Below are 26,281 nucleotides of genomic sequence, written 5' to 3'. Positions count from 1 at the left end.
ATTCTTGCGCGTTAGTTGAGTGAGGGGCAATACAATCTTTGAATAATCTTTGATGAACTTGCGATAAAAGTTTGCGAACCCCAAAAAACATTGTACATCTCGGACAGATTGTGGTGTTTGCCAATCCAAAATTGTTTGAACCTTTGATGGATCCATAGAGATGCCATTTGAAGAGACTATGTACCCCAAAAATTCCACTTGACACTGGTCGAAACTACACTTCTCCAATTTTGTATAGAGACCATACTCTCGTAACCGTTGCAAAACTTGGCGAACGTGTATCTCATGCTCCTCTTGAGTTTTTTAGTAGATCAAGATATCATCCAAGTAAACTATGATGAAGATATCGAGGAAGTCTCGAAAAATGTCATTCGCCATATGTTGGAAAACTGTTGGTGCATTCATGAGACCAAATGGCATCACTGTATATTCAAAATGACCATAGCGAGTGTGGAATGCGGTCTTCCATTCATCCCCAGGACGAATTCGAACAAGGTTGTAGGCACCTCGAAGATCTAACTTCGTGAAAAACTTGGCTCCACTGAGGCGTTCTAGAAGGCTTGAGATCAATGGTAGAGCATATCGGTTTCTAATAGTTACTTTATTCAAGCCCCGATAATCCACGACCATACGAAGCGTACCATCTTTCGTCTTAACGAAAAAGATGGGTGCACCAGTAGGAGATCTTGAATGTTGGATAAAACCATTTGCCAGGTTCTCATCTATATATTCTTGAAGAACCTCTAACTCCGTGGGCGAAAGGTTATAAATTGGCCCCCATGGAGGCTCTTTTCCTGGCTGCAAATCAATTGGGCAATCATAGGGTCGATGCTCTGGTAATCTATTAGCCTTCACCTTATCGAACACATCGGAGAATTCTATGTACTTCTTTGGTAATTGAACCCCCAATTCTTGTGAGGTAGATGAGGGAGTTGCTAAAACCGCAAACACCATCATGTCTTCCTTCCTTCCATCCTCTCGTAACTGATGTATGGAGATTGTTGAAATCATGTGGGATCCTAGATCCTTTGTTGGAGTTTCAAGAGACTCGGATTGTATTATGACCTCTTCAATAGTTCTTTTTCTCCAATCAATAGTTGGGTTATGTAACTCAAACCAAGGAAGACCAAGAACTAGAGAGTGCTCTGGACTACTAATGATGTTGAATGAGATGATACTAGCCAAATTACCTAGGACTACACGAATTGATTCAGACTCTTCGACTATATCACCTGATGCTATAGGGCGACCATCAATGACTCCTACAACTACTGGGTTTGGGAGCTTGTTCAAGTTGATGTTTTGGGTCAATGCAAACTCACGATCCATGAAACAAGAATTGGCTCCAGAATCTAGGAGGACAGAGGCTAGGACTCGATGACCTGTAGATGTGCTAAGCTCGACTTGTGCAGAAAAAACTCTACTAACTTGATTTGATGAAATGAAACCACAACTAGGTACAGACTCTACATATCTAGGATGGTCCAACCAAATGGCTCCTATTTTGGCCGGACTTATTCGTTTAACACATCCTCTAATTGGCTCAAGACAACAAATCTATTCTCATGGCATGGGTTATTAGGCTTAGTAGTTAAATTATTAGAAGTGATAGTAGAACTCATGGTAGGGTTGTCATGTGCACTTACTTGGTAAACTTGTCGTCTGGGTTTATGTGGACAATTCACAGCAATTATGTCCTGGACCACCACAATAGAGGCATAGGCGATGCGCCCGACGTCGTTGTTTCTCAGCATCTAATAAAGGCCCTCGACGTTGTGTTGACTCTATTTCCATCGGAGTGGGACCATTCGTCGTAACGGGTCTGGGAACTTGTGGCGGTGTTGCGACTATTGAAGCATACGTCTGTTCCGGTTGACGGCGTATCATTTGTTGACGTTCAGAGCGTCGCTCAAATAGGCGATTATCACATCGCACAGCTCGACTAATGGCCTCTGTAAGAGACTTTGGATCTTCGTGGAAAGTAAGAAGAAGATCTTTAACATCGTTACGCAAACCCTGATGAAATTGATCCATTAAGGCTATCTCATCCCAAGGGATGTCACATGCCAAGAGACGGAAATCTGCTACGTAGGCTGAAGCGGGACGATCTCCTTGTCGGAGTCTTTGAATCTTGTTTATTACCGTTCTAGTGCTATTGGTGTCTCCAAAACTAGCTTCAAACTCTTTAATGAATGCCTCGAAATCCTCCAACAATGGTGATTTCTTCTCTAGAAGTGGTGCAAACCATGCTAATGCAGTACCGCTTAGCAAGGTTCCTATTAATCCCACACGAGCAGCATCAGTTGGGTACCGATTGGGATGTAACTGAATCACCAAACGGACTTGATTCAGGAAACCTCGAAACAAAGATCGGGTACCATCAAACTTGGCAGGGAGGCTAATCTTTGGTTCCCTTGGGGAGTTTTGAAACCCCGCCGCTTGTTCTCGTAATGTTAATATAGTAGCCTCGAGTTGATGAACCCGTTGTGATAACTCCTCATATTGATGAGCTTTCTCGGTACTCACTTGTTGTAAATCCTCAAGTAGCCTATGATTTTCTTGCTCTAATGCCACAAACTTAGTCGTGAGCATGTTGAGCTCAGAAAGGACACGCATATACTCTTGCTTGCTGACGGATTCCATAACTGAGGGAGAAAAAGAAAGAAGGGAAAAGAAGAAAGCTTGCTAGGATTATTGGAAAAGGAAACAGAAATATTCGGTTCAAACTGTCGAGACTCGTGGGTAGAAGATAGAGTGAGAGCGAAAGAGAGAGGGTGTGTGTGTGTGTGCGTGAGAGAGAGAGAGTGTGTGAGAGAGAGTGTGAGAGAGATAAGACTTGAAATAGAAATGAGATTATATTATGATGAAACAAGATTACAATGAGTAGGCTAAGGGCTAAAGACTGGTGTTGAACCGAATGAGTTGAAACGAATGTATAGACAATTATTTATAGGTCCTTATGGAGTAATCTAGAATGTTCTAGAATATTTTAGATTTTATGATAAGAAATATAATCATGAAATATTAAAGGATGTTCTAGAATAATCTAGAATGTTCTAGAATGTTCTAGAATATTCTAATATCTTGTAATAACTAGAAACATAATTATTATAATCACACAACATATATGTTATTACAATGGTTAAGGGTTCAACACATAGACCAAGAAGTCGTGGGTTCGATTCTTGATAACCAAAATGTTGTCTTCATGACAGTTTCCATCCCTGAAATTGCTTTAGAACATGGAATAAAATGTGCCATCTTTGTGAACCTATCCACCACCACCAATACTGAATTGAATCCCTCAATGTCGGGAAGGTCGGTGATAAAATCCGTCGAGATGGAGGCCCATGGCCTACTTGGAATTGGCAAAGGTTGAAGTAGACCGTAGGGACGATGATGTACTGCTTTGGCGCAGGCACATGTATCACATGTTTTCACAAATTGTTTAACAAGTTTCCGAGGTTGCGGCCACCAATAACTTCTAGAGATTAACTCCAAAGTTTTGCAACGCCAAAATGTCCAACTAAGGCGTCATCATGGCATTCCTTCATGATACGGATACGACAAGGACCATCTTGGACATACATTAAGTTGTTCCGGAAAAGGAAACCATCTTGAAACATTAATTGTAGGAGACAACGTGATTGTTGATTATAAGTCTCATCTCATGGTCGGATTTTGAATTCCGAACGCAAAGATAAGGCATCGGCTTTACCATGTTGGGCACCGGGACGAAAAACAATTTCAAAGTCATAGTCAGCTAAGAAGGTCGACCATCGTGCTTGCCTCCGGTTCAAAATGCGAGTAATGGTGAAGTAGACGAGGTTCCTGTGATCGGTCACCACCTAGACACGGTGTTGGGTCCCTGCTAAGTAAGGACGCCATTCTTCAAAGGCTGCAATAATGGCAGAGAGTTCTTTCTCATAAACTGGGTAGTTGATCTCGGGAGGTGTGAACTTCCGAGAATAAAAGGCAACAGGATGAAGAATCCCATTGTTATTTGATTGCGAGAGAATGGCACCGATGGCGAAGTTAGAGGCATTAGTTTCGATTGTAAATGGTTTGGTCAGATCTAGGTGTAGAAGTATCAGAGCCAAGGTAAAAGCTTTCTTTAATGTCTCGAATGCTAGTTGGGTTGTAGGAGTCCAGCAAAAAGGGGAATCCTTCCGAGTGAGTGCTATAAGTGGTTGCTAATGTAGAGAATCCTTGAATGAATCGACGATAGAAGTTGGAAAAACCCAAAAATGATTGCACATCCTTGACCCTGTTGGGGACTTCCCACTCTTGAACCGTTTCGACTTTCTTCTCGTCCATAGTGAGACCATCAAACGAATTGACATACCTGAGGAATTCAACTAAGGTTTGATCAAACTCACACTTCTTGGGTTTCACATAAAGTCCATGTTCCCGAAGCTTGGACAAGATAAGTCGAACATGCTTGGTGTGGTCTATGTAGTCCTGTGAGAAGCTAAGTATGCCGTCGAGATAGATGACCACAAATTGGTCTAGATATTCTCGGAAGATGTCATTCATCATATGCTAGAAAACGGTAGGAGCATTTGTGAGACCAAATGGCATTACCATGTATTCAAAATGCCCATACCTGGTTCGAAATGTCGTTTTCCACTCATCTCCAGGCTTGATACGCACCAAGTTATAGGCACCTTTGAGATTGATTTTGGAGAATATACGCCCAACCCGAAGTCGGTCGAGGAGTTCGGGGATTAGAGGTAGTGGATAGCGGTTTCAAACCGTGACTCGATTAAGCCCGCGATAGTCGATACATAGGCGTAATGTTCCATCTTTCTTTTTGACAAATAGAATAGGAGAGCCAGCTGGAGATTTTGAGTGGGGAATGAATCCCTTTGCGAGATTCTCTTCAATGTATATTTTGAGGGTCTTGAGTTCAGGTTCAGATAACCCATAGATAGGGCCAAATGGAGGACAAGCACCATCTTTCAAGTCAATTGGACAATCATATGGACGATGTTCAGGCAGGCGATCAACATTTTTCTTCTCAAGTACATCAGAGAAATCATTGTATTTTGATGGAAAAGAGCTAGTACATAGAGTAGTAACTGGAGTGGACATGACTGCCATGTCCTTAGAATTAGAAATGGATACAATAAACATTGTATCGCTTACCCGAGCAAGAGTTGGAACTCTTTTCAAGGCCGACACGAAACTAACTATCGATGTTGTTTCTATTGGAGCAATCGCTGACATGGTTCTCGTTGAAGAGGAAATGGGAGCGACTGATAACCTAGTCCTCACCGGAGCAGAAACATGAGTGGGAGCAACCATTGATGTGGTCCTCACTGGAGCAAAAACTGGAATTGGAGCAACCATTGATGTGGTTCTCACTGGAGCAAAAATGGGAGTTGTCCCCGAAACATGAGTGGGAGCAACCGTTGAGACGGTCCTCACCGGAGTAGGCGGCCAAACAAATGGCGGAGCATTGGCTCGAAGAAGGATGGACGTAATCCCTTGTGAGTGAAAATTTGAGGTGAAGTTGATGGAGCGAGATCGCCAATCCACGACTAGATTGTGAGTCTCGAGCCATGATAACCCCAAGATGATAGGATGTCGAGGTGATGTGATGAGGTTAAAAGTGATTTCTTCCTGGTGGGCTCCTATGTGGAGACCCAAGGGAATTGTTGTATTTGTGATGGCACCAGAAAAGAGCATTCGACCGTCGATCACTTCAACTGGAATCGGGACGGTTATTTTGTTGCTTGGAATGTTGTGTTTCCATGCAAACATGATGTTAATAAAGCACGACGTAGCCCCAGAATCCAACAAAGCTTTTGTCTTTAGAGTGGTAGAGCCACACTGAAGAGTGATCGGAAGTGTGAAGCTTGTTGTTGAGGAAGTCAATTGATTAGGCCCTTGACATAATTGTCGACTCTTGTGGTTTCGATGCACAACCCCTACTGCAACTAGACATTGGAGTTTTCCTGTTTGCAGAAAATGCCAACCCCGTCCACACGATGTGGTGTTTGATGGGGTCCCTTTCTTGGGCAAGAGCGAATCAAATGGTCAGGGCTGCCACAATAGAGACATAAATTATTGGCTCGTCGATGTTGTCGTTGCACGTTAGTCAATGGTCGGTAACGAATTCAATCAATCGATCTCCATTGGCGACCTAGAATCTGGGGCAGAGTTGAAGATGAAGTGGAGGATCACATGGGAGGCAGGGTCGTCAACCATGGTAGGTGACTTTGTGTAGCGGCTGGCCAAGGTTGATGGATCTGGTGAGGACATTCCTCTTGCCAGAACTCAAAGAGACAGTTATCGCAGCGCATAGCTTGGGAAATAGCCTCATTCAAAGATGTGGGCTCAGGAAAGTTAAGTAAAAGATTTTTTTATCTCACCTCGTAATCCTCGGCGGAATTGATCGAGGAGGGCTTGTCCGTCCCACTAGACATCGCACACGAGTTGACGAAATTCGGATGCATAGATTGATGCCGCACGATCTCCTTGTTGTAACACATATATATAGTTTGTTGAGAAATGCCTCAAAAGTTGCCTCAAATTCGGTAAGAAATGCTTGGAAGTCATTCAAGAGAGGCGAAGATGTCTCCACTAGAGGGGCAAACCAAGCTTGTGCTTGTCCTGTCAGCAACGTGTCGATGAGCCCAACTTGTCGAAAGTCATCAGAATAGCATCGGGGTTGAAGACGAATAATAAGGCGGATTTGGTTGATGAAACCTCTTAGTCGTGACCTTGTTCCATCGAATTTTTCTGGCAAGCTGACATTGGGTTCTACAACATAAGGGTCAACAATCGGGTGAGGTATAACCGTTGTGGCTACCTGAAGTTCTTGAACAAAGTTTCGCAAGTTCGCATTCTCATGTTGGAGTTGTTGCACGACCGTCAAAATTTGCTCAAGATTACTAGATGATTCTGACATAATAGTGTATTGAGAAAGAAGAAAAGACGGAAAGAAGGAAGGAGATCAATCTGTTACGGATGAACAATTGGAGATAAAGATATGGGGAAGTTGATGAGATAGGGAGATCCAGAAGTTGATGACGATGAGTAAAAGTATCTATTCCATGAGTAGTTCATCTCCTTGATGTTAACAAGGGAGATCAACCCTTTTTATACATGTAGTGATGCATGAAAGCATGCTCATGCCAAGTCTTACATACTGTAATATCAAGCATACTAATTCTTGCATGCCAAGTCTTACATATTGAGTCTTACATATTGGGTCTTACATACCAGGTCCTACATATTGAGCCTTACATACCACTCTTTATGCAAAGATTTGAAGTCTAAAGTTTGTCTAGGAGAAATATATATATACAAGGGCCTAAGGTTCACATTCGAGTCGATGTTTATGACAATATGTGTTGCTAACCGACGAGGGCGAGATAGAGAGCTTCAAGGAAAGAATGATATCAACATCTGATAGTGGTTACGAGCCATGCAAGAGGAGATGGATTCCTTGCATGAGAACCACACATCCGAATTGACCAAGTTGCTGAAAGGAAAGAGGGCACTCCGAAACAAGTGGGTATACAAATTGAAGCTGGGAGATGGCAGGAATCCACCTAGATGCAAAGCATGAATTGTTGTAAAGGGCTTTTAGCAGAAGAAGGGTGTCGATTTCGACGAAATATTTTCCTTAGTAGTGAAGATGACATGCATCCGAATGTTGTTGAGCATAGCAGCTAGCATGAACCTCAAAGTAGAACAATTGGATGTCAAGACGACGTTTATGCATGGTGATCTTGAAGAGGAGATATACATGTAGTACCCAGAAGGATTTGTCAAAAAAGGAAAAAGCCTTTATGGACTGAAGCAGGCTCCCCGACATTGGTACCAGAAGTTTGAATCCTTCATGGCCGACCAAGGATACCACAAGATGCAGGCCAACCACTATGTGTTCGTGAAGAAGTTCGACGGAGGAGAATTCCTCATACTCTTGCTATACGTAGATGACATGCTGATAGTCGGATAGAACCATATCAAGATCTGAATGTTGAAGAAGGCCTTGAGCAAGTCATTCTCAATGAAGGATATGGATTCAGGAAGGCAAATCTTGGGAACGCACATTATCCGAGACCGAACAAAGAAGTTGTTGTAGCTGCCATAAGAAAAATACGTGACAAAGGTGCTCCAGAGATTCGGCATGCAAAAACACGAAACCGGTCAATTCGACACTTTCGACAAACTGCAAGCTGTCCGGGAGACAAAGTCCGAAGACAAAGTCGGAGAAAGTTGAGATGACGAAGGTAACCTATGCCTCAAAAGTCAGAAGCCTGATGTATGCAATGGTGTGTACCAGGCTTGACATAAGATATGCAGTTGGAGTTGTCAACCGATTCATGAGCAATCCGGGCAAAGAGCATTGGGTTGTAGTCAAATGGATACTTCAATACCTGAAAGGCACCTCGAGTGTGTGTTGTTGATCGGCTCAGGTAATCCCATACTAGAATGTTTTACAGACTTGGACATGTCGGTTGATGTAGATACCAACCGATCCATGTCCGGGTATGTAATGACTTATGCGGGGGGAGTTGTCTCATGGCAGTCGAGGCTGCAGAAGGTCGTGGCGTTGTCGACCAGGAAGCAGAGTACATGGCTGTTGTAGAAGTTGGCAAGGAAATAATGAATCAGACCACGCTAACAAAGATCCACACAATGGACAACGGATTAGACATGTAGACGAAGGTGTTGTCGGTAGAGAAACTAGATACGTGTCGATGTCGGGTCGGATTGACGGATCAACCCATGTCGGAGTGAAGGGGGAGTTTGGTGGAAAAACATGTCCCTTCATATGGGAAGGAAAGCACGGCCCAGATCAAGAGGATCCGAAGAAAAAAGAGAATCTGGATCCGGATCGGTATGCGCCTATGTAGGCTAGATTTGTAAATAAGCTTGAATGTTATATGAGTATAAATATAACTAGGGCAAAACTTTATACATAGATGATTATCATTGTAAGTTATTGCTGTAAGAGAGTTCGCGTGAGTGAGAGAGTGATAGAGCGTGTTGCTACATCTTTGTTGTACTCGCCATTCGGCGAAGAAGATGAGCTCAAGGTTGGTGCTTGAGAGTTCTCTTGTTGTATTCCTCTCGTTGCATAGTGATTCAGTTTGGAGTTTGTGGACTCCCGTGATTATTCTGTATTAGGGTTTTCTACGTAAAATATCTTGTGTCACAACACTTGTGTATTTTAGTTTTATGTTTACTGTCGGTTTAAATCTTTGCGCCTCTCATACGTAAGTCAAGAACTGGTTGTGGCCAGTTCCGATCTCAATAATTTCTAGGCAATATAGCTCATGTTCCCTTATCTTTTTAATTACTTCTACACCATGTCGAGTTGCTTTGAAGCCCGACAGCCGATGGCGTTTGGTTGTTCTTTGGTTCTCTACTTTAGCAAGGGAGAGGCTAAGTGGTGCAAGTGTGTCCACATTCATTGTCTCCCCCTGTCCTTGAAAATTTTCATTGGTTACATGTTGGTGAATATTAGAAAGGTTATTATTTACATTTTGTAGCTATTCTCTTTATATTGTTTTAGCTCTAAGATATGTCTACCTAATTTCTTTATATCCCGTGTGTCTAATAGTTTGGAGAGGGTCTGAGTATGTCTTGGTGTTTTGCCTTTATCTTGGCCTAAGTTGGACACTGCAAGAGAACACTTCACCCGTCTAAGTTTGGGACCGGGAGTAGTGTAGATATCCCATCCAAGATTGTAGAGTTTGGACATTTCCACCAATTGTTGTAATGCATATCATCTTTTGAATGCCTTTCATCTAATGTTACCAATATTTGCAATAGCATATGAGATATACCAATGATGGCAGTATGTGATTTTAGACAACTATTTTGTGAGATTTTGTCAGTTCAATTCTCTTCTTGAATCAAGGAGCCCAACTCCCGAGTCCTATGATATTTTTCGGTAACGAAAAGCGTGAAGATAGTCCTTTCGAGGGTGGCCTCCTTTCACCCTTGGTCTACCAATAATCATAAGAGGGTCTTTTGAGAATGCATCTATTCAATCCATGTTTGGATGTCCACGCTCACATTTGTTAACCTTTATTTGGAGGCAAATAACAAGATTCATAGTGTTACTAGAGTTCTTCACTAGCTAATCTGAAGGCTAGATAGAAGGAAGTGGCTTGCTTATTTTCCACAAGAAAGAGCCAGCAACAATTGCTAATGCTTCTATTTAAACCGGCTCTGGCATGTGGGGAACTCTCATAAGCTCTAACATTCAAAATCTCAGAGTGACTAACATGTAGACATAATTACTGAACCTTCTAATCCGTTCTAAGCCAGTATCATCAATTATGAAGTCCATCAATTATACTTCTAACACCACAATGGCAACAATAAGGACAGGGCCCACACTATCCTTCCATTCTTCGAGTTGGAGATTCGGGAACATGGAGTAACATCCATTTACTTAAAGAGAGGAATGGCTCTGATTCCTTGCATTAACTTCTTTAGTTTTCTGGAAAAGTATAATGTAAATAGAACAGAGCAATCAATTTTATTAATACAGAAGTAGAATTTTATAATAAATATACAAAGCCATTACAATGGCTTCAAAACACCATGATCCTGGAGATGTTCAAATTGCCCAACAATATGGTGATTCAGCCTGAGAAGGAGGGTGCCGTGCAAAGCCCAGTATGAGATATACAGCTTCTATGGTTATTCATGACAAAAGACCACCGTTATTTACAGTATCGGAGCTCACGACTACATTTCTCATCGAGTTGATGAGAACATTCTTCATCGTACAATAGCATTACACATGAGAGGCAGATGGGATTTCAAAGTATCCTGCGACACCTGGTGTTGGAGGCAGGAGAGTGTCTCGGAATGTGCTCCACCACATGGAGCAAGGAGTGACCCTGAGCTTGAGAAGCACGTAAAGTACGAGACCCGATCCAAAGCCGAGTGCCGCATTCGAAGCAAAGGACACCACCGTGCACACAATCATAACAAAGGCGTCGGCACGGCTGTTTTGGTCACGGCAAGCCATTGCTAGCTCTACTCCTGCAAAGAGGAGGAGAACTCCGAGAAGACCAATAGGAAACTCGGAGAGCACCACCACCAATGAGCTTCCCACAAGAAGGCCCAGGATCATTTTGGCAGTCCCAAGGAGGATCACAGCAGCACCGCTTCTGGCCCCGAATCGGGTTTGCCCAGCCAATCCTCCGGCCCCATGGCATACAGGCATGGCACCGAACCAGCAGCCCACCATGTTCATGAGCCCCACACTGGTGGAGACCGAGGTGGGTGTGACCAACTTGTCTGGAAACAAGTCATTGGAGAGCTTGCAGACCGCGATGACGGAATTGAGGATGGAGAGAGGGATCTGGGGTATGGCCCCCTTCACAAACCCCGTCTTCCAATCGCTCCACGTGATGGTCAGGATCTGGGGGGTGGACGGGCCAAGGGTGAGGCTGCCCCAGATACTGGGATCCCGGATGAACGCAAGAACTATGCCCAGGAAGAAGACAATGAGTGCAGTGGGCAGGACCTCTAGCTTTCTCGCCCACTGTGTGCTTGTGCTGCTGCTGCTGCTGCTGCTGCTGTTACCTTCTGCCTCCCTGGCATCTTCATCTTCGATTGTACCGGTGCCCTGTGCGAAGCGGTCTCCAGATCCGGTGGCGATGACAATGAAGAGGATGGCGATAAGACTTAATAGGAGGCCATCGAGGCCGAGCCAGGGGCGGGCACCGCTACTAGACGAGGTGGAGAAATCTTGTTCCTTGAGGAGGTAAGAGACGGCGGTCTTGCCGAAGCTGATGCCCTGGGAGAGTTGGATGCCCCGGACAAGCGGCATGGGGAGGATCCTTTGCACAAACCCCATGAGGCCCGTGATTCCCAGGAAGAACATGAGGCCGGCCGTGGAGAGGCCGGCGGCTGCAATCTCGGACAGGGAGAGGGGATCGGTCTGAGAGATGGCTACTGCAGCTATGGACTTCATGGGCTGCACCGGCATGGGCACGCCGAAGAGGAGCCCAGTCACAATGTTGTATGCTCCGGTGAAGAGCAGAGTGGTGCCCAGATCCAACCCATTCACGAGGGTTAATGCTATGGCGATGGGCACGAATGTCCCAAGATCCCCCAGGGCACCGCTTGCCTCCGCCCACACATCCTTGTACCGCACACTCTCGCGGATGTGCACGGCCCATGATCTCCATCTGCTGCTATTGCTGTTGCTCATCTTAGGGTTTTGATGACAGAAAATGAAAGAAATATATATACACACACACACACACACACACACAAACCCTAAAGATCAGTAAGGAAAAGAACCTCTCTCCTTACTACTGCAGAGAACTCCTCCTTCCTGCTACAAATACATACACATACATATATATATGTATGCATATAGATTCTGCTCTGGTGTGTGGGTGACCTGCCATGCCCGGGCCTGTCCATGAGCTGTGAATCTCCTCCTGAGGAATTCTCTTTCTCTCTCCCTCTCCCAATGGGGTCCACAGAAGAATCTCTTCCTCCTCCACATAAACAGGAAAAGAGGGAAGGGGCCCACAAATTCCTGTATATGGCAGAGCCAAGCTTTCTCTTCTCCCCTTTTTTGTCAGAGGTGGACAAGGAAGAAGGTGAAAGAAAGATCAGAAGCTGAGTTGCGCCCGGCCGGACAAAACTCACAAAATGCCCGCGGTTAGCCGGTTGGATCCAACCACCAAATGCCCTCGGTTGGATCAGTCGGACAGCCAACAACCTTTCCTGTCCACAACCACAATCTCCTTGACTCACTGACTCACACTCCTCATCGGTCTCTCTGGCTCTTCGCTTTGTTGTTTAAACTTTATACCTTTAGCATCACAAAGTCATAACATTTGAGAGAAACCTGGGTTCGATCCTCACCCATGGGCTACGCCTCGTCTCATAGATCACAATCGATCTCCCAAGGACGTTAAAATGATATGTATCTATCTATCTATTCTTCGCCTCCCAATGCCCATGAGTAACATTCTCGACCATTGAGACTCGGACTCATCGATCCACCACAGATAGGCATGCTTAAAATATGTCCAATCTAGTCATATGTCCCCTATGGGTCCTAGGGGATTCCAGTAATAAGAAATCTCTCTCTCTCTCTCTATATTAGTTAGCGTTGCCTTAAAAGGCAAGAAAATAAATTGGTCATCTAAAGTGGAAAGGGCTATTTCTGGGAGCAAAGTATCAATCATCGTATATGATTTGGAACAAACCAAAATAGCGATATTTTCTACAGCATATCAAACCAAAAGAAATGACGATTGATTTTCCTCTTCCACCTACCATGGAACCCACACGTCAAGACTTTGAGTCACAACCTCAATGTTTTAACCTTATGTGGTACACTTTTAGTTCTTAAACCAATCCTCACTATTTTATTCATTAAATTAGTGTTGAAACTCCTTTTTGCCAATGGTACATAACGAATTATACGTTAAAAAATGTCGAGAGAATCAATGGTATTTCTCATAGTATTATTTTTTTCATTGGTATATTCATCAACCAAAGTCGTGCGTAGGATTGGTAGCCTTAAAAAATGGACCCCCAAGTGATATCATTTACTTATGCAATCATCCATCCCACGATTAGAGCAACACCCCCCCTCCCCTCACCCCCAAAAAAAGAAAAAAATCCCCAACTATAAAGACATTTTAAATTATATACTCAAGCTAAAGTAAGCGAGACTCGTTGGTATGGCCTAAGGTAGTTTCAATTGCATTGAATGGAGGCTTAACTTCATATATTTTCTTTGCATCACGTATTCTCATCTCCTTCCACTCTTTTGTGCAGCGCTTTAAAATAACCATGGAGGGGTTATCTGTGCTCAACTTGTTTCATCCATCCCTTTTGGATGTCAAAGGCTAGGTTGTGTATTCGTCTCTATCTTCCTCATGACTTTATGAATTGTTTCATGTGTTTCGCACGTAATTGAGATTGAGAGAACCACACTAGTAAAGACTTGGCCTCCATGGTTTAGTGTGGTAACAAGTTTGCATTTGACACACATTTGATTTTATTACTAGTTTTTTAGTTCCAGAATTTATCACTATTTTATTATTTTACAATAGTTAAAAAGTAATTATTCTCGCCTTAGCAATTAAAAACCCATTCCGTTAAACATTAAAACTCCAAGTGCAGACAATAAAGTCGCTTCCCATAAAGGTGTTGGTCCTTTGCACGCATTTGAGGTCATAGGTCATTTTTCCTCTATTGAAGTGGCAAATACATAATCTATTGATAAATGTGTTTGGATCCATTCCAAAACAAAACAAAAACCATGTGACACTAGAGAACTATAGGGGCCAATGGGGATCTATCTCTTTCGATGATGACAAATTATTCAATAAATGTCTCCCAAACAAAAATGATCATCTCCAAAGCAAGTATTTGTTAGAACGTTTTGAAATGTTAGGCACTTTACATTAATATAGTTCTACTATCCAACATAAATAGAGGCAATTTTTAAAATTTACCCCCGATTGCCTTCATATCAAACAAAAAGTATACTTTAGTATGAAAATAGCATGATTTTTTCTTTCCTCAAATCACTATTAAATGGGTGTATTATAGCAAGCTTTCACCCCACTCACTCAAGCATGTTTCTTTTTTTTTCCAAAAAAGGAGCTATTTTCCTATTAGTTAGGCAATATTTTTACATAAAGACTATACAAGAATTTGGGGAATCACCCCCCGGCCCAATTCAAGAATATGAGATTGCATACATATCTTCTCTTACTTTCTACTTAAAGTAAGTAGGCATCTAGAGCTATAAACTAGTGGGAATCATCGTTGGCTAGCACAAGTCCGATCCTCTGACCTTCAACGGAGGGAGAGTGGGAGGTGAGTAGGAAACAACCAACATGGGGTCTTGTAGATCCACCTCAGGCTATTTCCTCCGTGTGTCACCGTCAGCGTGTTCCTCCATTTCTAGCAAAAGCATGAGCAGGTAGTGACCACGTCGTTGGAGTGGGTGCAAACCTCGTCCAACTGGCCTTGTAGGCAGCTGACAATCGCAAAACAAATATCCATGATCAATTCCTTCGGGGAGCATACCAAATCTTGGAAGACCTTTAGGCGGCGCACTTTCCACACATACCAAAGGGTGAAGCCTACAATAAACATCCAAATCTCTCGGAAACAAGGGGATGCGGTCTTCAAGCCTCTCCCAAAAAGGGTCTTGACGAGTTTACCTCTTGTGCATTCATAACACCAACTGCCTGCGGTGAAGGCGTCCGTCCATCTATTAATTGAGGGATTGATCCAGGCTGTTGCGCTCCATGATGTTGTCCCTTCCACTTCGCAGGAAGCTAGGAGGCGAGTCACCCTGTCCTAGACCCTTTGAGATTGAGGGCAATCCCACAAGTAATGTCTCAAAGTCTTGATAGGTGCAAAATAGAGTGGGCAAGCTATCAGGCCTCCTCGTTTACCTAGTCATTTGCCAACGGGGACCACATTATGGCCTATCTGTCACCAAAATTACTTGATCTTCTCAGGCACATGGAGACACTAGAGACCCTTCCAAAAGGTACCGAGCACCTTGTAAGGGATGCCCAATTTCCGCCAACCATGCAACTCTAGCAGCTATTATTGGTTTGTCCTTACCTGACCATATAAACCCCCTGATGGTGGCCTTAATCCCGCGTAGACTTGCAAGGACCTGTCAGTGAGTTTAGCAAACAACATAGGTAGCAAGCAAGAAAGAGATGTGTACTATAATAGGATTCAAGAAGATGAAATGTACAATTACATAGAGAAGCTCAAAGTAGCTCTATTATTTCCCTCCAAAAACTCTCTCACAATAATTGAGTTACATGCTTTTATAGTCAAGCCCTAACTGAGTCTTATGTTCGCACTAGAGATACAATAATGGGTGGAGTCGACCTTTTATGCCAACAAACTCCCCTGTAAAAGGACTACTCTATCTACATACAATGATATGGGGTTATCTCCCCTGTAAGCTTAAATTACAACTTAAATTTAAACTACAGTGTATGTTACAAGCCGATCGGCTAGTAGCTGAATCGGCAAAGATATAGTCGATTTAGTGGAGTCGGCTAGTTGTTCGAATCGACTAGTGTTCGATTTTCAGCCTTTAGGCCACCGACTTCTCACTATGTTGGATCTTTAGGCCACCGATTGGTTTTTGGCTCCGTTTTTCCTTTGATCGTCTTTCTTCCTTTCAATCTCCTCGCACTCAACAACGTTTGCAACCTTTTGAATGTTCGACTCCTTCAACTTAGCGGTTTCGGCTTGTTTGGCTGCGCCAATCTTTGACTTACCCTCTACTCCTTGTCCGACTCCTCTTTGCTCACTCGCTTGTTGTAGTCCCATCTATCCCCTTAGTGCACCAAAGCATTGGTTTGGGAGTGTCTTCGTCAAACTGTTGATGATATTCACCTCTATATCCACTTTCCGAATGTTGAGCTTCTTGTTGGTGACAAGTTCTCCAATGTCATGGTACCTCACCTCAATGTGCTCTGTCTTAGCATAATATACTAGATTTCGAATGAGGGGTATTGTGCTTTGTGAGTCACAATATAAGGTTGGTGTTGGATGGTCGATTCAACTCTTCGCCGAAAAATCGGTCGATAATTGTTGTAGCCAAATGGCATCCTTGTTTGCTTCTGATGTGGCTATATACTCGACCTCCGTTGTTGAGAGTGCCATGCAATACTTTAACTTTGACCTCCATGATATGCCGCCACCTCCATAGGTGAAAACATAACCTGATGTCCACTTCTGATTGTTGCCGGTGTAGTTGGAGTCAGTGAAGCCTTCAACTTCGGTCGGATGATCCGAGTCGAATGTCAACTGCAAATCTATGGTGCCTTGAAGGGACCGGAATATGTTCTTCAAAACTTCCTAGTGCTTCCACCTAGGGTGCGACCGGTGACCCTTGTGGTATAGGCAAGGTCTGGTCAGGTTGCCACCATCGCGTACATAAGACTTCATACAGCTGATGCGTAGGGTATTCCACTCATGAACTTTCTCTCCTCATTTGGGGATGGAGAGTCTCTGTTTGATAGCTGATGCAATGTCGGAAGTGGTGCCAGTGCAGATTTTGCATTCTCCATATTGAAGTGCCTCAACACCTTTCGGATATAGTCGGATTGGGAGAGCCGACAGGCCAATAGGAGCCTATATTCCTATTTTAGTAAATAGGAATATTATAGGTCATTCGCATCGGAGCTCATTCTTGAGCATTAAAGTACTAATAGGACTTGTGTCAACCCATTGTTAGGGCTTGTATAAAATTGCTCACTGAGCACAGTTATATGTACTAGAAGTCATTATGTAATAGAATTTTTCATGGTATCAGAGGGCGAGGATTGAAGATCCTCTACAGTTGAGAAAACATAGAGAAAAGCTTTCGTCTTCTGGACAAGTACAGATAGGAACATGGATAGAGGAATGGGCAGCTTGCTTCCAACGGAGAAGCTTGACAGAAGAAACTATGCATCTTGGTCGTACAATATGCAACAATACTTGCTCAGACATGGGTACATGACCTATGTGGAAGGAGTAAACGAAGTACCACTACAACCAAGAGATAGAGACTTCCGAGCTTGGGAGCAAGTAGCAAGATGAGTCTTGTACGACTTTGCCTCGTGTGTTCATGACTAGATGCTCGCGTACATGAGAGACAAGAAGTCTCCAAAGGATGCTTGGGGAAACCTGAAGAGGGTCTTCGTTGCCAACACCACAACCCATAACTTGCAGCTCATGAAGGAACTTTGTTAGCTAGTCTGCTAGCCGAATTATACTAGTTGAAGTCAGAGTCAGAGTCAAAGTTGGAAGAGTGAAGATAGTGTAACTGAAAGAGAATGGATGTCATCTAGTCAACTTAGTATACACTAGTCTATAGGAAGTAGAAGACCACACACGAGATTGGAGAGCCGACGTACTAAACAAGGTAATTCAACTAATTTGGATTTTGTCGAACAAATTCAGCAGGAAGCTGAAGAGAAATTAAAAGAGATTCCCGAATTATACACCGAAAATAGTTTGGACTAGGATCCGTCTGACCATTACAGATACTTCACAATGTTAGGAGAAGTTTTTGAAGAGGATACAATGTTGTATCCCTATTGTAAGTACATTCATGAAGCCGACGTGGAAGTGCACATACATGCTTTCCTTACGATATGGCAAGCTAACCATGTATCCCAAAGATTGTCGGAAGCGGATGCTGACAAATTCAAGATTGCGAAATTCAGATTGCCACTAGACAGACAATCAACAAATTGGTACTCACATCATGAGGAAAGTGAGTTTGAAACATTTAAATAATTAACTAGTAAGTTTATCAAGCCATTTCATCAACAAGTTCCAAAAAGAGAACTCATGAGCCAATTCTATGCCGCTTGCCAAGAATTTCATGAGACCGTTCCACAATTTATTATTCGGTTTCAAAACCTTCGGTGAAAATTAGCACAACTTCTTATAGAGGAAGATGTAAAAGATACTTTCTTATTGGCACTTAGAGCCTCTTTGGATGACACTAGTGTTGGGAGACAGGTCCCTTCGGATGGAAGAGAGAAGAACAGACCCGGTGAGGAGTGCTCACTGGATGAAGAGACATATTCGTAAATATGTTTCTGAGAGTCCATCATGGCTATATTTGTAAATAGTCGAAAAGTCATATTAGTATAAATATGACTTAGGGCAAACTTTTAGTGGTTGTTGTCATTTCTTGTTGGTGCAAGGGGAGAGAGAGCGCGTAACTGTGTACACAGAGAGAGAGAGAGAGAAAGAGGTCGTTGCCTCTATTGTAACCGCCACCTGTGGCGAGGATCGTGAGCACGAGGTCGTTGCCTCCGTGAACTCACTGTTGTACATTCTAACACAACAATAGTTTGCAGCCTGTGGGCTGCTGTGGTTTTTCCCATAGTTTGGGTTTTCCACGTAAACATCCTGCGTACTCTTCTCTTCTTCGTGTCGTGCTTTATTTCCCGTTTTCTGTGTATGATTCTAAGCTCGGTTGTGGCCGAGCGTTGCGTATAAGGAGCCTTGAGTTTCTGTCAACTAGTTGTGTTTGATTTTAAGGATCAATCGCTGGAACATGTGATTGACAAGTTGCTTATACTAGATAAAACCCAAACAAGTAATTGAAAGAAATAGTGTGGAATATGGCTCAGCCACAACCGAGTCTTGAATCACTTCAATGAGAATCAAACACAGAAATGGGAAGTGGGGAGTGTACGCACGTACACACACAAACAACGATAGAGAACACAAGATGTTAACGTGGAAAACCCTAAATGGGAAAAACTATGGGAGCCCACAGACTCCAAACTATCACTATATGGGAAAGGTACAATTAGAGACTTGGAGGCGACGACCTCGAGCTCTGTATCTTCGCCAAGTTGTAGTTACAACAGAGTATCGTTGTGTGTGTGTGTGTGTATGTCTCTCTCTCTCTCTATATACACGCACTATCAACAACTCTCGTCACCTAAAGTGATTGCCCTAAGTCATATTTATACTTATATAACTTTAGAGCTATTTACAAATATAGCCTCGATGGGCTCACAATGAAACATATTTACACATAGAAACCGTAGTCCCCAGAACCGGGAGAAGTCGGGGACACAGTCAAAGTGAAGGGGAAGGCCTGCTTGCTTCTATTGTGGCAAGCCGAGACATTTCCAAAAGAACTGTCGGCATTTCTGAAAAGACAAGGAAACCGACGATACCGATTCGAAGCGCATACCGGACCAGAACGGTAAAGACCGGAGGGGGCCGGACCGGAAGGGGACGACGGCAATCACGGCAAGTGAAGAAGAGTTGATGCTCATCACCGAGGAGAGTGAGATAAACCTTGCCGGTGACGAGATGACTTGGGTGGTCAACTCCGGAGCGTCGTTCCACCTTACCCCGGACCGGAAATGCTTGTCATCCTACTCTGCCAGTGATTACGGCTGTGTCCGGATGGGGAATGAAGGAACATGCCGAATTGTCGGCATAGGAGACGTGTGGCTGACAACACCAACCGGATGCAAGTTGCTGCTGAAGGATGTCCGACACGTTCCGGAGGTTCTTCTGAACCTGATATTAGCCGGTCGGCTAGATGATGAAGGCTACACGGGTAGCATCCGGAACGGTGTAATGAAGTTCAGCAAAGGGAACCTGATTGTGGCTCGGGCCCGGAAGGTAAACACATTGTACCTGATGAATGCCTGGTTATATCCAGAGGAAGTGAACGTGGCATCTGACACTACCAGTGAGCTGTGGCACAAGAGGCTGTGTCACATGAGCAAGAAGGGGATGAAGAGGCTTGCAGACGATAACCTCATTCCAGTGAAGAACGTGCACTTGGAGAAGTGCACTGATTGTCTGGCCGGTAAGCAAAACCGGACCTCCTTCCGACCAAGGCCACCGATGAGACGTAATGCACCACTGGAGTTGGTGCATACGGATGTGTGTCAAGTAGACACGAAGTCACATGCCGGAGCGCAGTACTTCGTGACGTTCATAGATGACCACAACCGGAAGCTGTGGGCCACACCATTGAAGACGAAGGATCAGGTGCTATCCGTCTTCAAAGAGCTCCACGCGAGAGTGGAAAGAGAAACCAGCCGGAAGCTGAAGGCGGTTCGAGCAGATAACGAAGGAGAATACCAGGGGCAATTCGAGGAGTATTGCCGCTCGAAGGGAATCCGGCTCGAATTTACCGTGCCGAAGACGCCGAAACTAAACGGACTGGCCGAGAGGATGAACCAGACCATAATGGAGAGGGTCCGGAGTATGCTAGCGCATGCAAAACTACCCAAGAAGTTTTGGGCTGAGGCATTGTCGACGGCGACATATGTGATAAATAGATCACCCTCAGTACCCTTGGACGGAGACACGCCACAGAGAGTATGGACCGGTAAGGAAGTATCCTACCGGCATCTGAAGGTGTTCGGGTGTCTCGCGTACATGCATGTAGCTAAGGACCGGAGAGGAAAGTTAGATCCAAAGACCCTGCCATGCATATTCCTCGGTTACGACGACGATGAGTTCGGCTACCGAGTGTGGGACCTGGTCGACAAGAAGGTATTCTGGAGTCGAGATATTATCTTCATGGAGGACAAGATGCTCGCCAACTGGGAGTCGGAGAAGAAGATAATGAACTCCGAGTCGACTGGTAAGGATCGACTCTACGACGAGCAGACCCAACCGGCAAGAGACCGGTTAGCACTTGAAGGACCAGCCGGTTACGGTGAGGATACCGAACAGGCTGAAGAAGAAGTAGAGGAAGCTGAAACCGAAACCAGCCAAGACCCCGAATCGGATTCGGATGAAGAGCAAATGGAGGAGCCGGTTACCGAAGCCCGAAGACGGAGATATCCTCTCAGAGATAGGAGGGCCCCCCGGAGATTTCCGGATGTAGAGCATGTTCTGATGACCGATGAGGGGGAGCCGGAAAGCTTCGAAGAAGCGAAGGATGACGCCCACAACCGCAAATGGTTAAGTGCCATGCAGGATGAGATGGATTCCCTGCATGAGAACCATACGTACGAATTGGTGGAGTTGCCGAAAGGAAAGCGGGCACTCCGAAACAAGTGGGTGTACAAGTTGAAACCGGGAGATGGCGACAACCCCCCAAGATACAAAGCCAGGATCGTGGTGAAGGGGTTCCAGCAGAAGAAGGGTGTGGACTTCGACGAGATATTTGCCCCAGTAGTAAAGATGACCTCCATCCGGACGGTGTTGAGTATAGCAGCAAGCATGGACCTCGAGGTAGAACAGCTGGACGTGAAGACGACATTCCTTCACGGCGACCTCGAAGAGGAGATCTACATGCAGCAACCGGAGGGATTTGTGGAGAAAGGGAAGGAGCACCTGGTATGACGGCTGAAGAAGAGCTTGTACGGACTAAAGCAGGCTCCTTGACAATGGTACCGGAAGTTCCATTCCTTCATGGCCGATCAAGGGTACCACAAGACGCAGGTCGATCACTGCGTGTTTGTGAAGAAGTTCGAAGGAGGCGACTTCCTGATACTCCTTCTGTACATGGATGAAATGTTGATTGTCGGACGGGACCAAGTTAAAATACGGATGCTGAAGAAGGCTCTCAACCGGACCTTCTCAATGAAAGACTTGGATCCGGCAAGACAGATGCTGGGGATGCATATTATCCGGAACCAGTCACTGAAGCAATTATGGCTGTCACAGGAGAAATACGGGACAAAGGTGCTTCACCGGTTCAACATGTCAGATGTGAAACCAGTCGGATCGACACTTCCGGCAAACTGCAGGTTATCCGGTAAGCGAAGCCCGAAGACGAAAGCAGAGAAGGCGGATATGATGAAGATTCCATATGCCTCTGCCGTCGGGATATAGGATACGCAGTCAGAGTGGTGTGTACCCGACCGGATATAGGATACGCAGTCAGAGTGGTGAGCCGGTTTATGAGCTATCCCGGCAAGGAGCACTGGAACGCGGTCAAATGGATACTCCGGTATTTGAAGGGCACTTCAAATATGTGTCTCCAATTCGGCTCCGGAAAACCTCAACTTGATGGTTTCACCGATTCGGACATGTCGGCTGATGTGGATACCATCCGGTCTACATCCGGGTATGTAATGACATGCAGGGGGAGCAGTTTCGTGGCAGTTGAGGCTGCAGAAGACGGTTGCGTTGTCAACCACGAAAGCGGAGTACATGATGGCGGCTGTGGAAGCCGACAAGGAAATATTATGGATGAAGGACTTCATCGGAGAGCTCGGTATCCGACAAGATGAATACCGACTCTATTGCGATAGTCAAAGTGCCATCCACCTTGCTAAGAACGCGGCCTACCATTCCCAGACGAAGCATATCCAGCGAAGGTATCACTGGATCCGGGAAAGAGTAGATGACCAGGAGTTCGCACTAACAAAGATCCACACGGCCGAGAACGGGTCAGATATGCTGACCAAAGGGTTGATACCCGACAAGTTGGATGCATGCAGGAAGCAGATCGGACTAGTAAGACACCCCATGCTGGAGTGAAGGGGGAGTTTGTTGGGAGACAGGTCCCTCCGGATGGAAGAGAGAAGAACAGACCCGGTGAGAACCGGATGAGGAGTACCCGGCTATAGAGAACCGGATGGTGCAGACCCGGTGAGAACCGGATGAGGAGTACCCGGCTATGGAGAGCCGGATGGTGCAGACCCGGTGACAACCGAATGAGGAGTACCCGGCTATGGAAATCCAGATGGTGCAGACCCGGTGGAAACCGGATGAGGAGTACCCGGCTACGGAGAGCCGGATGGTGCAGACCCGACGAGAACCGGATGAGGAGTACCCGGCTACGGAGAGCCGGATGGTGCAAACTCGGTGAGGAGTGCTCACCGGATGAAGAGACATATTCGTAAATATGTTTCTGAGAGTCCATCATGGCTATATTTGTAAATAGCCGAAAAGTCATATTAGTATAAATATGACTTAGGGAAAACTTTTAGTGGTTGTTGTCATTTCTTGTTGGTGCAAGGAGAGAGAGAGCGCGTAACTGTGTACAGAGAGAGAGAGAGAGAAAGAAAGAGGTAGTTGCCTCTATTGTAACCGCCGCCTGTGGCGAGGATCGTGACCACGAGGTCGTTGCCTCCGTGAACTCACTGTTGTACATTCTAACACAGCGATAGTTTGCAGCCTGTGGACTGCCGTGGTTTTTCCCTTAGTTTGGGTTTTCCACGTAAACATCCTGCGTACTCTTCTCTTCTTCGTGTCGTGCTTTATTTCCCGTTTTCTGTGTATGATTCTAAGCTCGGTTGTGGCCAAGCGTTGCGTATAAGGAGCCTTGAGTTTCTGTCAACTAGTTGTGTTTGATTTTAAGGATCAATCGCTGGAACATGTGATTGACAAGTTGCTTATACTAGATAAAGCCCAAACAAGTAATTGAAAGAAATGGTGTGGAATATGGCTCAGCCACAACCGAGTCTTGAATCACTTCAATGAGAATCAAACACAGAAATGGGAAGTGGGGAGTGTACGCACGTACACACACAAACAACGATAGAGAACACAAGATGTTAACGTGGAAAACCCTAAATGGGAAAAACTATGGGAGCCCACAGACTCCAAACTATCACTATATGGGAAAGGTACAATTAGAGACTTGGAGGCAACGACCTCGAGCTCTGTATCTTCGCCAAGTTGCGGTTACAACAAAGTATCGTTGTGTGTGTGTGTGTGTGTCTCTCTCTCTCTCTCTATGTACACGCACTATCAACAACTCTCGTCACCTAAAGTGATTGCCCTAAGTCATATTTATACTTATATAACTTTAGAGCTATTTACAAATATAGCCTCGATGGGCTCACAATGAAACATATTTACACATATGTTCTTGGATCCGGTTCGCACCGGATCCATCCAGAATCACCGGTTCCGGTTTCCGGATCTTTTCCGGAACCCTTCCTAATCCGGGTTCTTCATCCAGCTCGTCCGGTTCTTATCTGGATCCCATCCGGATGGACCGAATTCCCAACAAAACTCCCCCTTCACTCAAGCATGGGATTTCTCGTTAATCTGATTCGTTTCCGGCACACGTCCAGCTTGTCGGTTGGAAGCACCTTGGTCAACATATCTGATCCGTTCTCCTTCGTGTGGATCTTCATCAACGCAATGTCTTGATCTTCTACTCTCTCCCGGATACAGTGATACCTCCGTTGGTTGTGCTTCATCCGAGAATGTTATGTGGCGTTCTTTGCAAGGTGGATCGCATTTTGACTGTCGCAGAAGAGCCGATATTCCTCCTGTCAGACCCCTAGCTCTCTGATGAAGTCCTTTATCCATATTACTTCCTTGCCAGCTTCCACAACTACCATGTGCTCCGCTTCCGTTGTCGACAGTGCAACGGACTTCTGCAACCTTGACTGCCATGATACGGCTCCCCCTACATAATTCATGACATATCCAGATGTAGACCGGCTGATATCCGCATCAGCCGACATATCCGAATTCGTGAATCCGCCAAGTTGGGGTTTATCGGAGCCAAACTGAAGGCACATACTTGAGGTGCCTTTCAGATACCGAAGTATCCACTTGATCACATTCTAGTGCTCTCTTCTCGGATTGCTCATGAACCGGTTGACTACTCCGACAATATATGCAATATCCGGCCGTGTGCACACCATTGCGTACATTAAGCTTCCGAAGGTAGAGGCATATGGTGTCTTCGTCATATCCAACTTCTCTACTTTTTTCTTCTGGCTTTGCTTTCCGGACAACTTGCAATTTGCCGGAAGTGTCGATTTGACCGGTTTCTCCTTTGACATGTTGAACCGCTGAAGCACCTTTGTCACGTACTTTTCTTGTGACAACCACAATAGCTTCGTCTTCCGGTCCCGGATGATGTGCATCCCAAAGATTTTTCTTGCTGGACCCAAGTCTTTCATTGAGAAGGTTTTGTTTAGGGCCTTCTTCAGCATTCATATCTTGACTTGGTCTCGTTCGACAATCAACATGTCGTCCACGTATAGGAGCAATATCAGGGAATCTCCTCCATCAAATTTCTTCACAAACACGCAGTGATCGGCTTGCGCCTTGTGGTACCCTTGATCGGTCATGAAGGAGTTCAACTTCCGGTACCATTGCCGGGGGGTTTGCTTCAATCCGTATAAGCTCTTCTTCAGCTTGCACATGAGGTGCTCCTTCCCGTTCTTCTTAAATCCTTCCGGTTGATGCATGTAGATATCTTCTTCGAGGTCACCATGTAGGATTGTCGTCTTGACGTCTAGTTGCTCTACCTCGAGGTCCATGCTTGCCGCTATGCCCAATACCATCCGGATGGATGTCATTGTTGAAAAACAACGCTCCGATTCGTCTTCACCGTTCGGCCACAACCGAGAAATCACGAATCAATGCAGCAGAAAATAGGAAACACAGAGAAAAATACGATAACACAGGGATTAACGTGGAAAACCCTATACGGGAAAAAAACCACGGGAGTGCAAGACTCCAAACCAAAACTATGCACAGAGAAATATGCAATGGCGAGCTGCAAGGCGACGACCTTAAGCTCGCTGTCCTCGCCACAGGCGGCGGTATTACACAGAGGCGTCGACCTCTCCCTCTCTCTCTCCGCTCTCTCTCTCGGCTGCTCTCACTTCGCTCCCTCCAGAAAATGGGAAAACAGAAAATGAGCAACAACTTTCAACAGCACTAACAAACAGTTTGCCCTAAGTCATATTTATACACATATGACTTTCAGGCTATTTACAAATATAGCCTCGAGGGCTCTTGGCAAACATATTCACAAATATGTCCCCGCATCCGGATCTCTCTCCGGGTACATTCGTCATCCGGCTCC

At 44.9% G+C, this 26,281-nt stretch overlaps 1 protein-coding gene across 1 annotated transcript; it reads right to left on the bottom strand.

The window, feature by feature from the left end:
* Positions 1-10,487: 10,487 nt before the first annotated feature.
* Positions 10,488-12,448, bottom strand: LOC147862063 (molybdate transporter 2-like). Its single transcript, XM_087322573.1, has one exon. It carries the CDS (start codon positions 12,197-12,199, stop codon positions 10,772-10,774), a length of 1,428 nt encoding a protein of 475 aa, XP_087178699.1. The 5' UTR covers positions 12,200-12,448; the 3' UTR covers positions 10,488-10,771.
* Between the last annotated feature and the right edge of the window lie 13,833 nt (positions 12,449-26,281).

The sequence above is a fragment of the Azolla caroliniana genome, unplaced genomic scaffold, assembly GCF_043228905.1.
Source record: "Azolla caroliniana isolate FFs.n. ecotype wild unplaced genomic scaffold, voAzoCaro1.0.p SCAF_7, whole genome shotgun sequence".
NCBI classification, from domain to species: Eukaryota; Viridiplantae; Streptophyta; class Polypodiopsida; order Salviniales; family Salviniaceae; genus Azolla; species Azolla caroliniana.
This window is presented reverse-complemented; position numbering and strand designations above follow the sequence as displayed.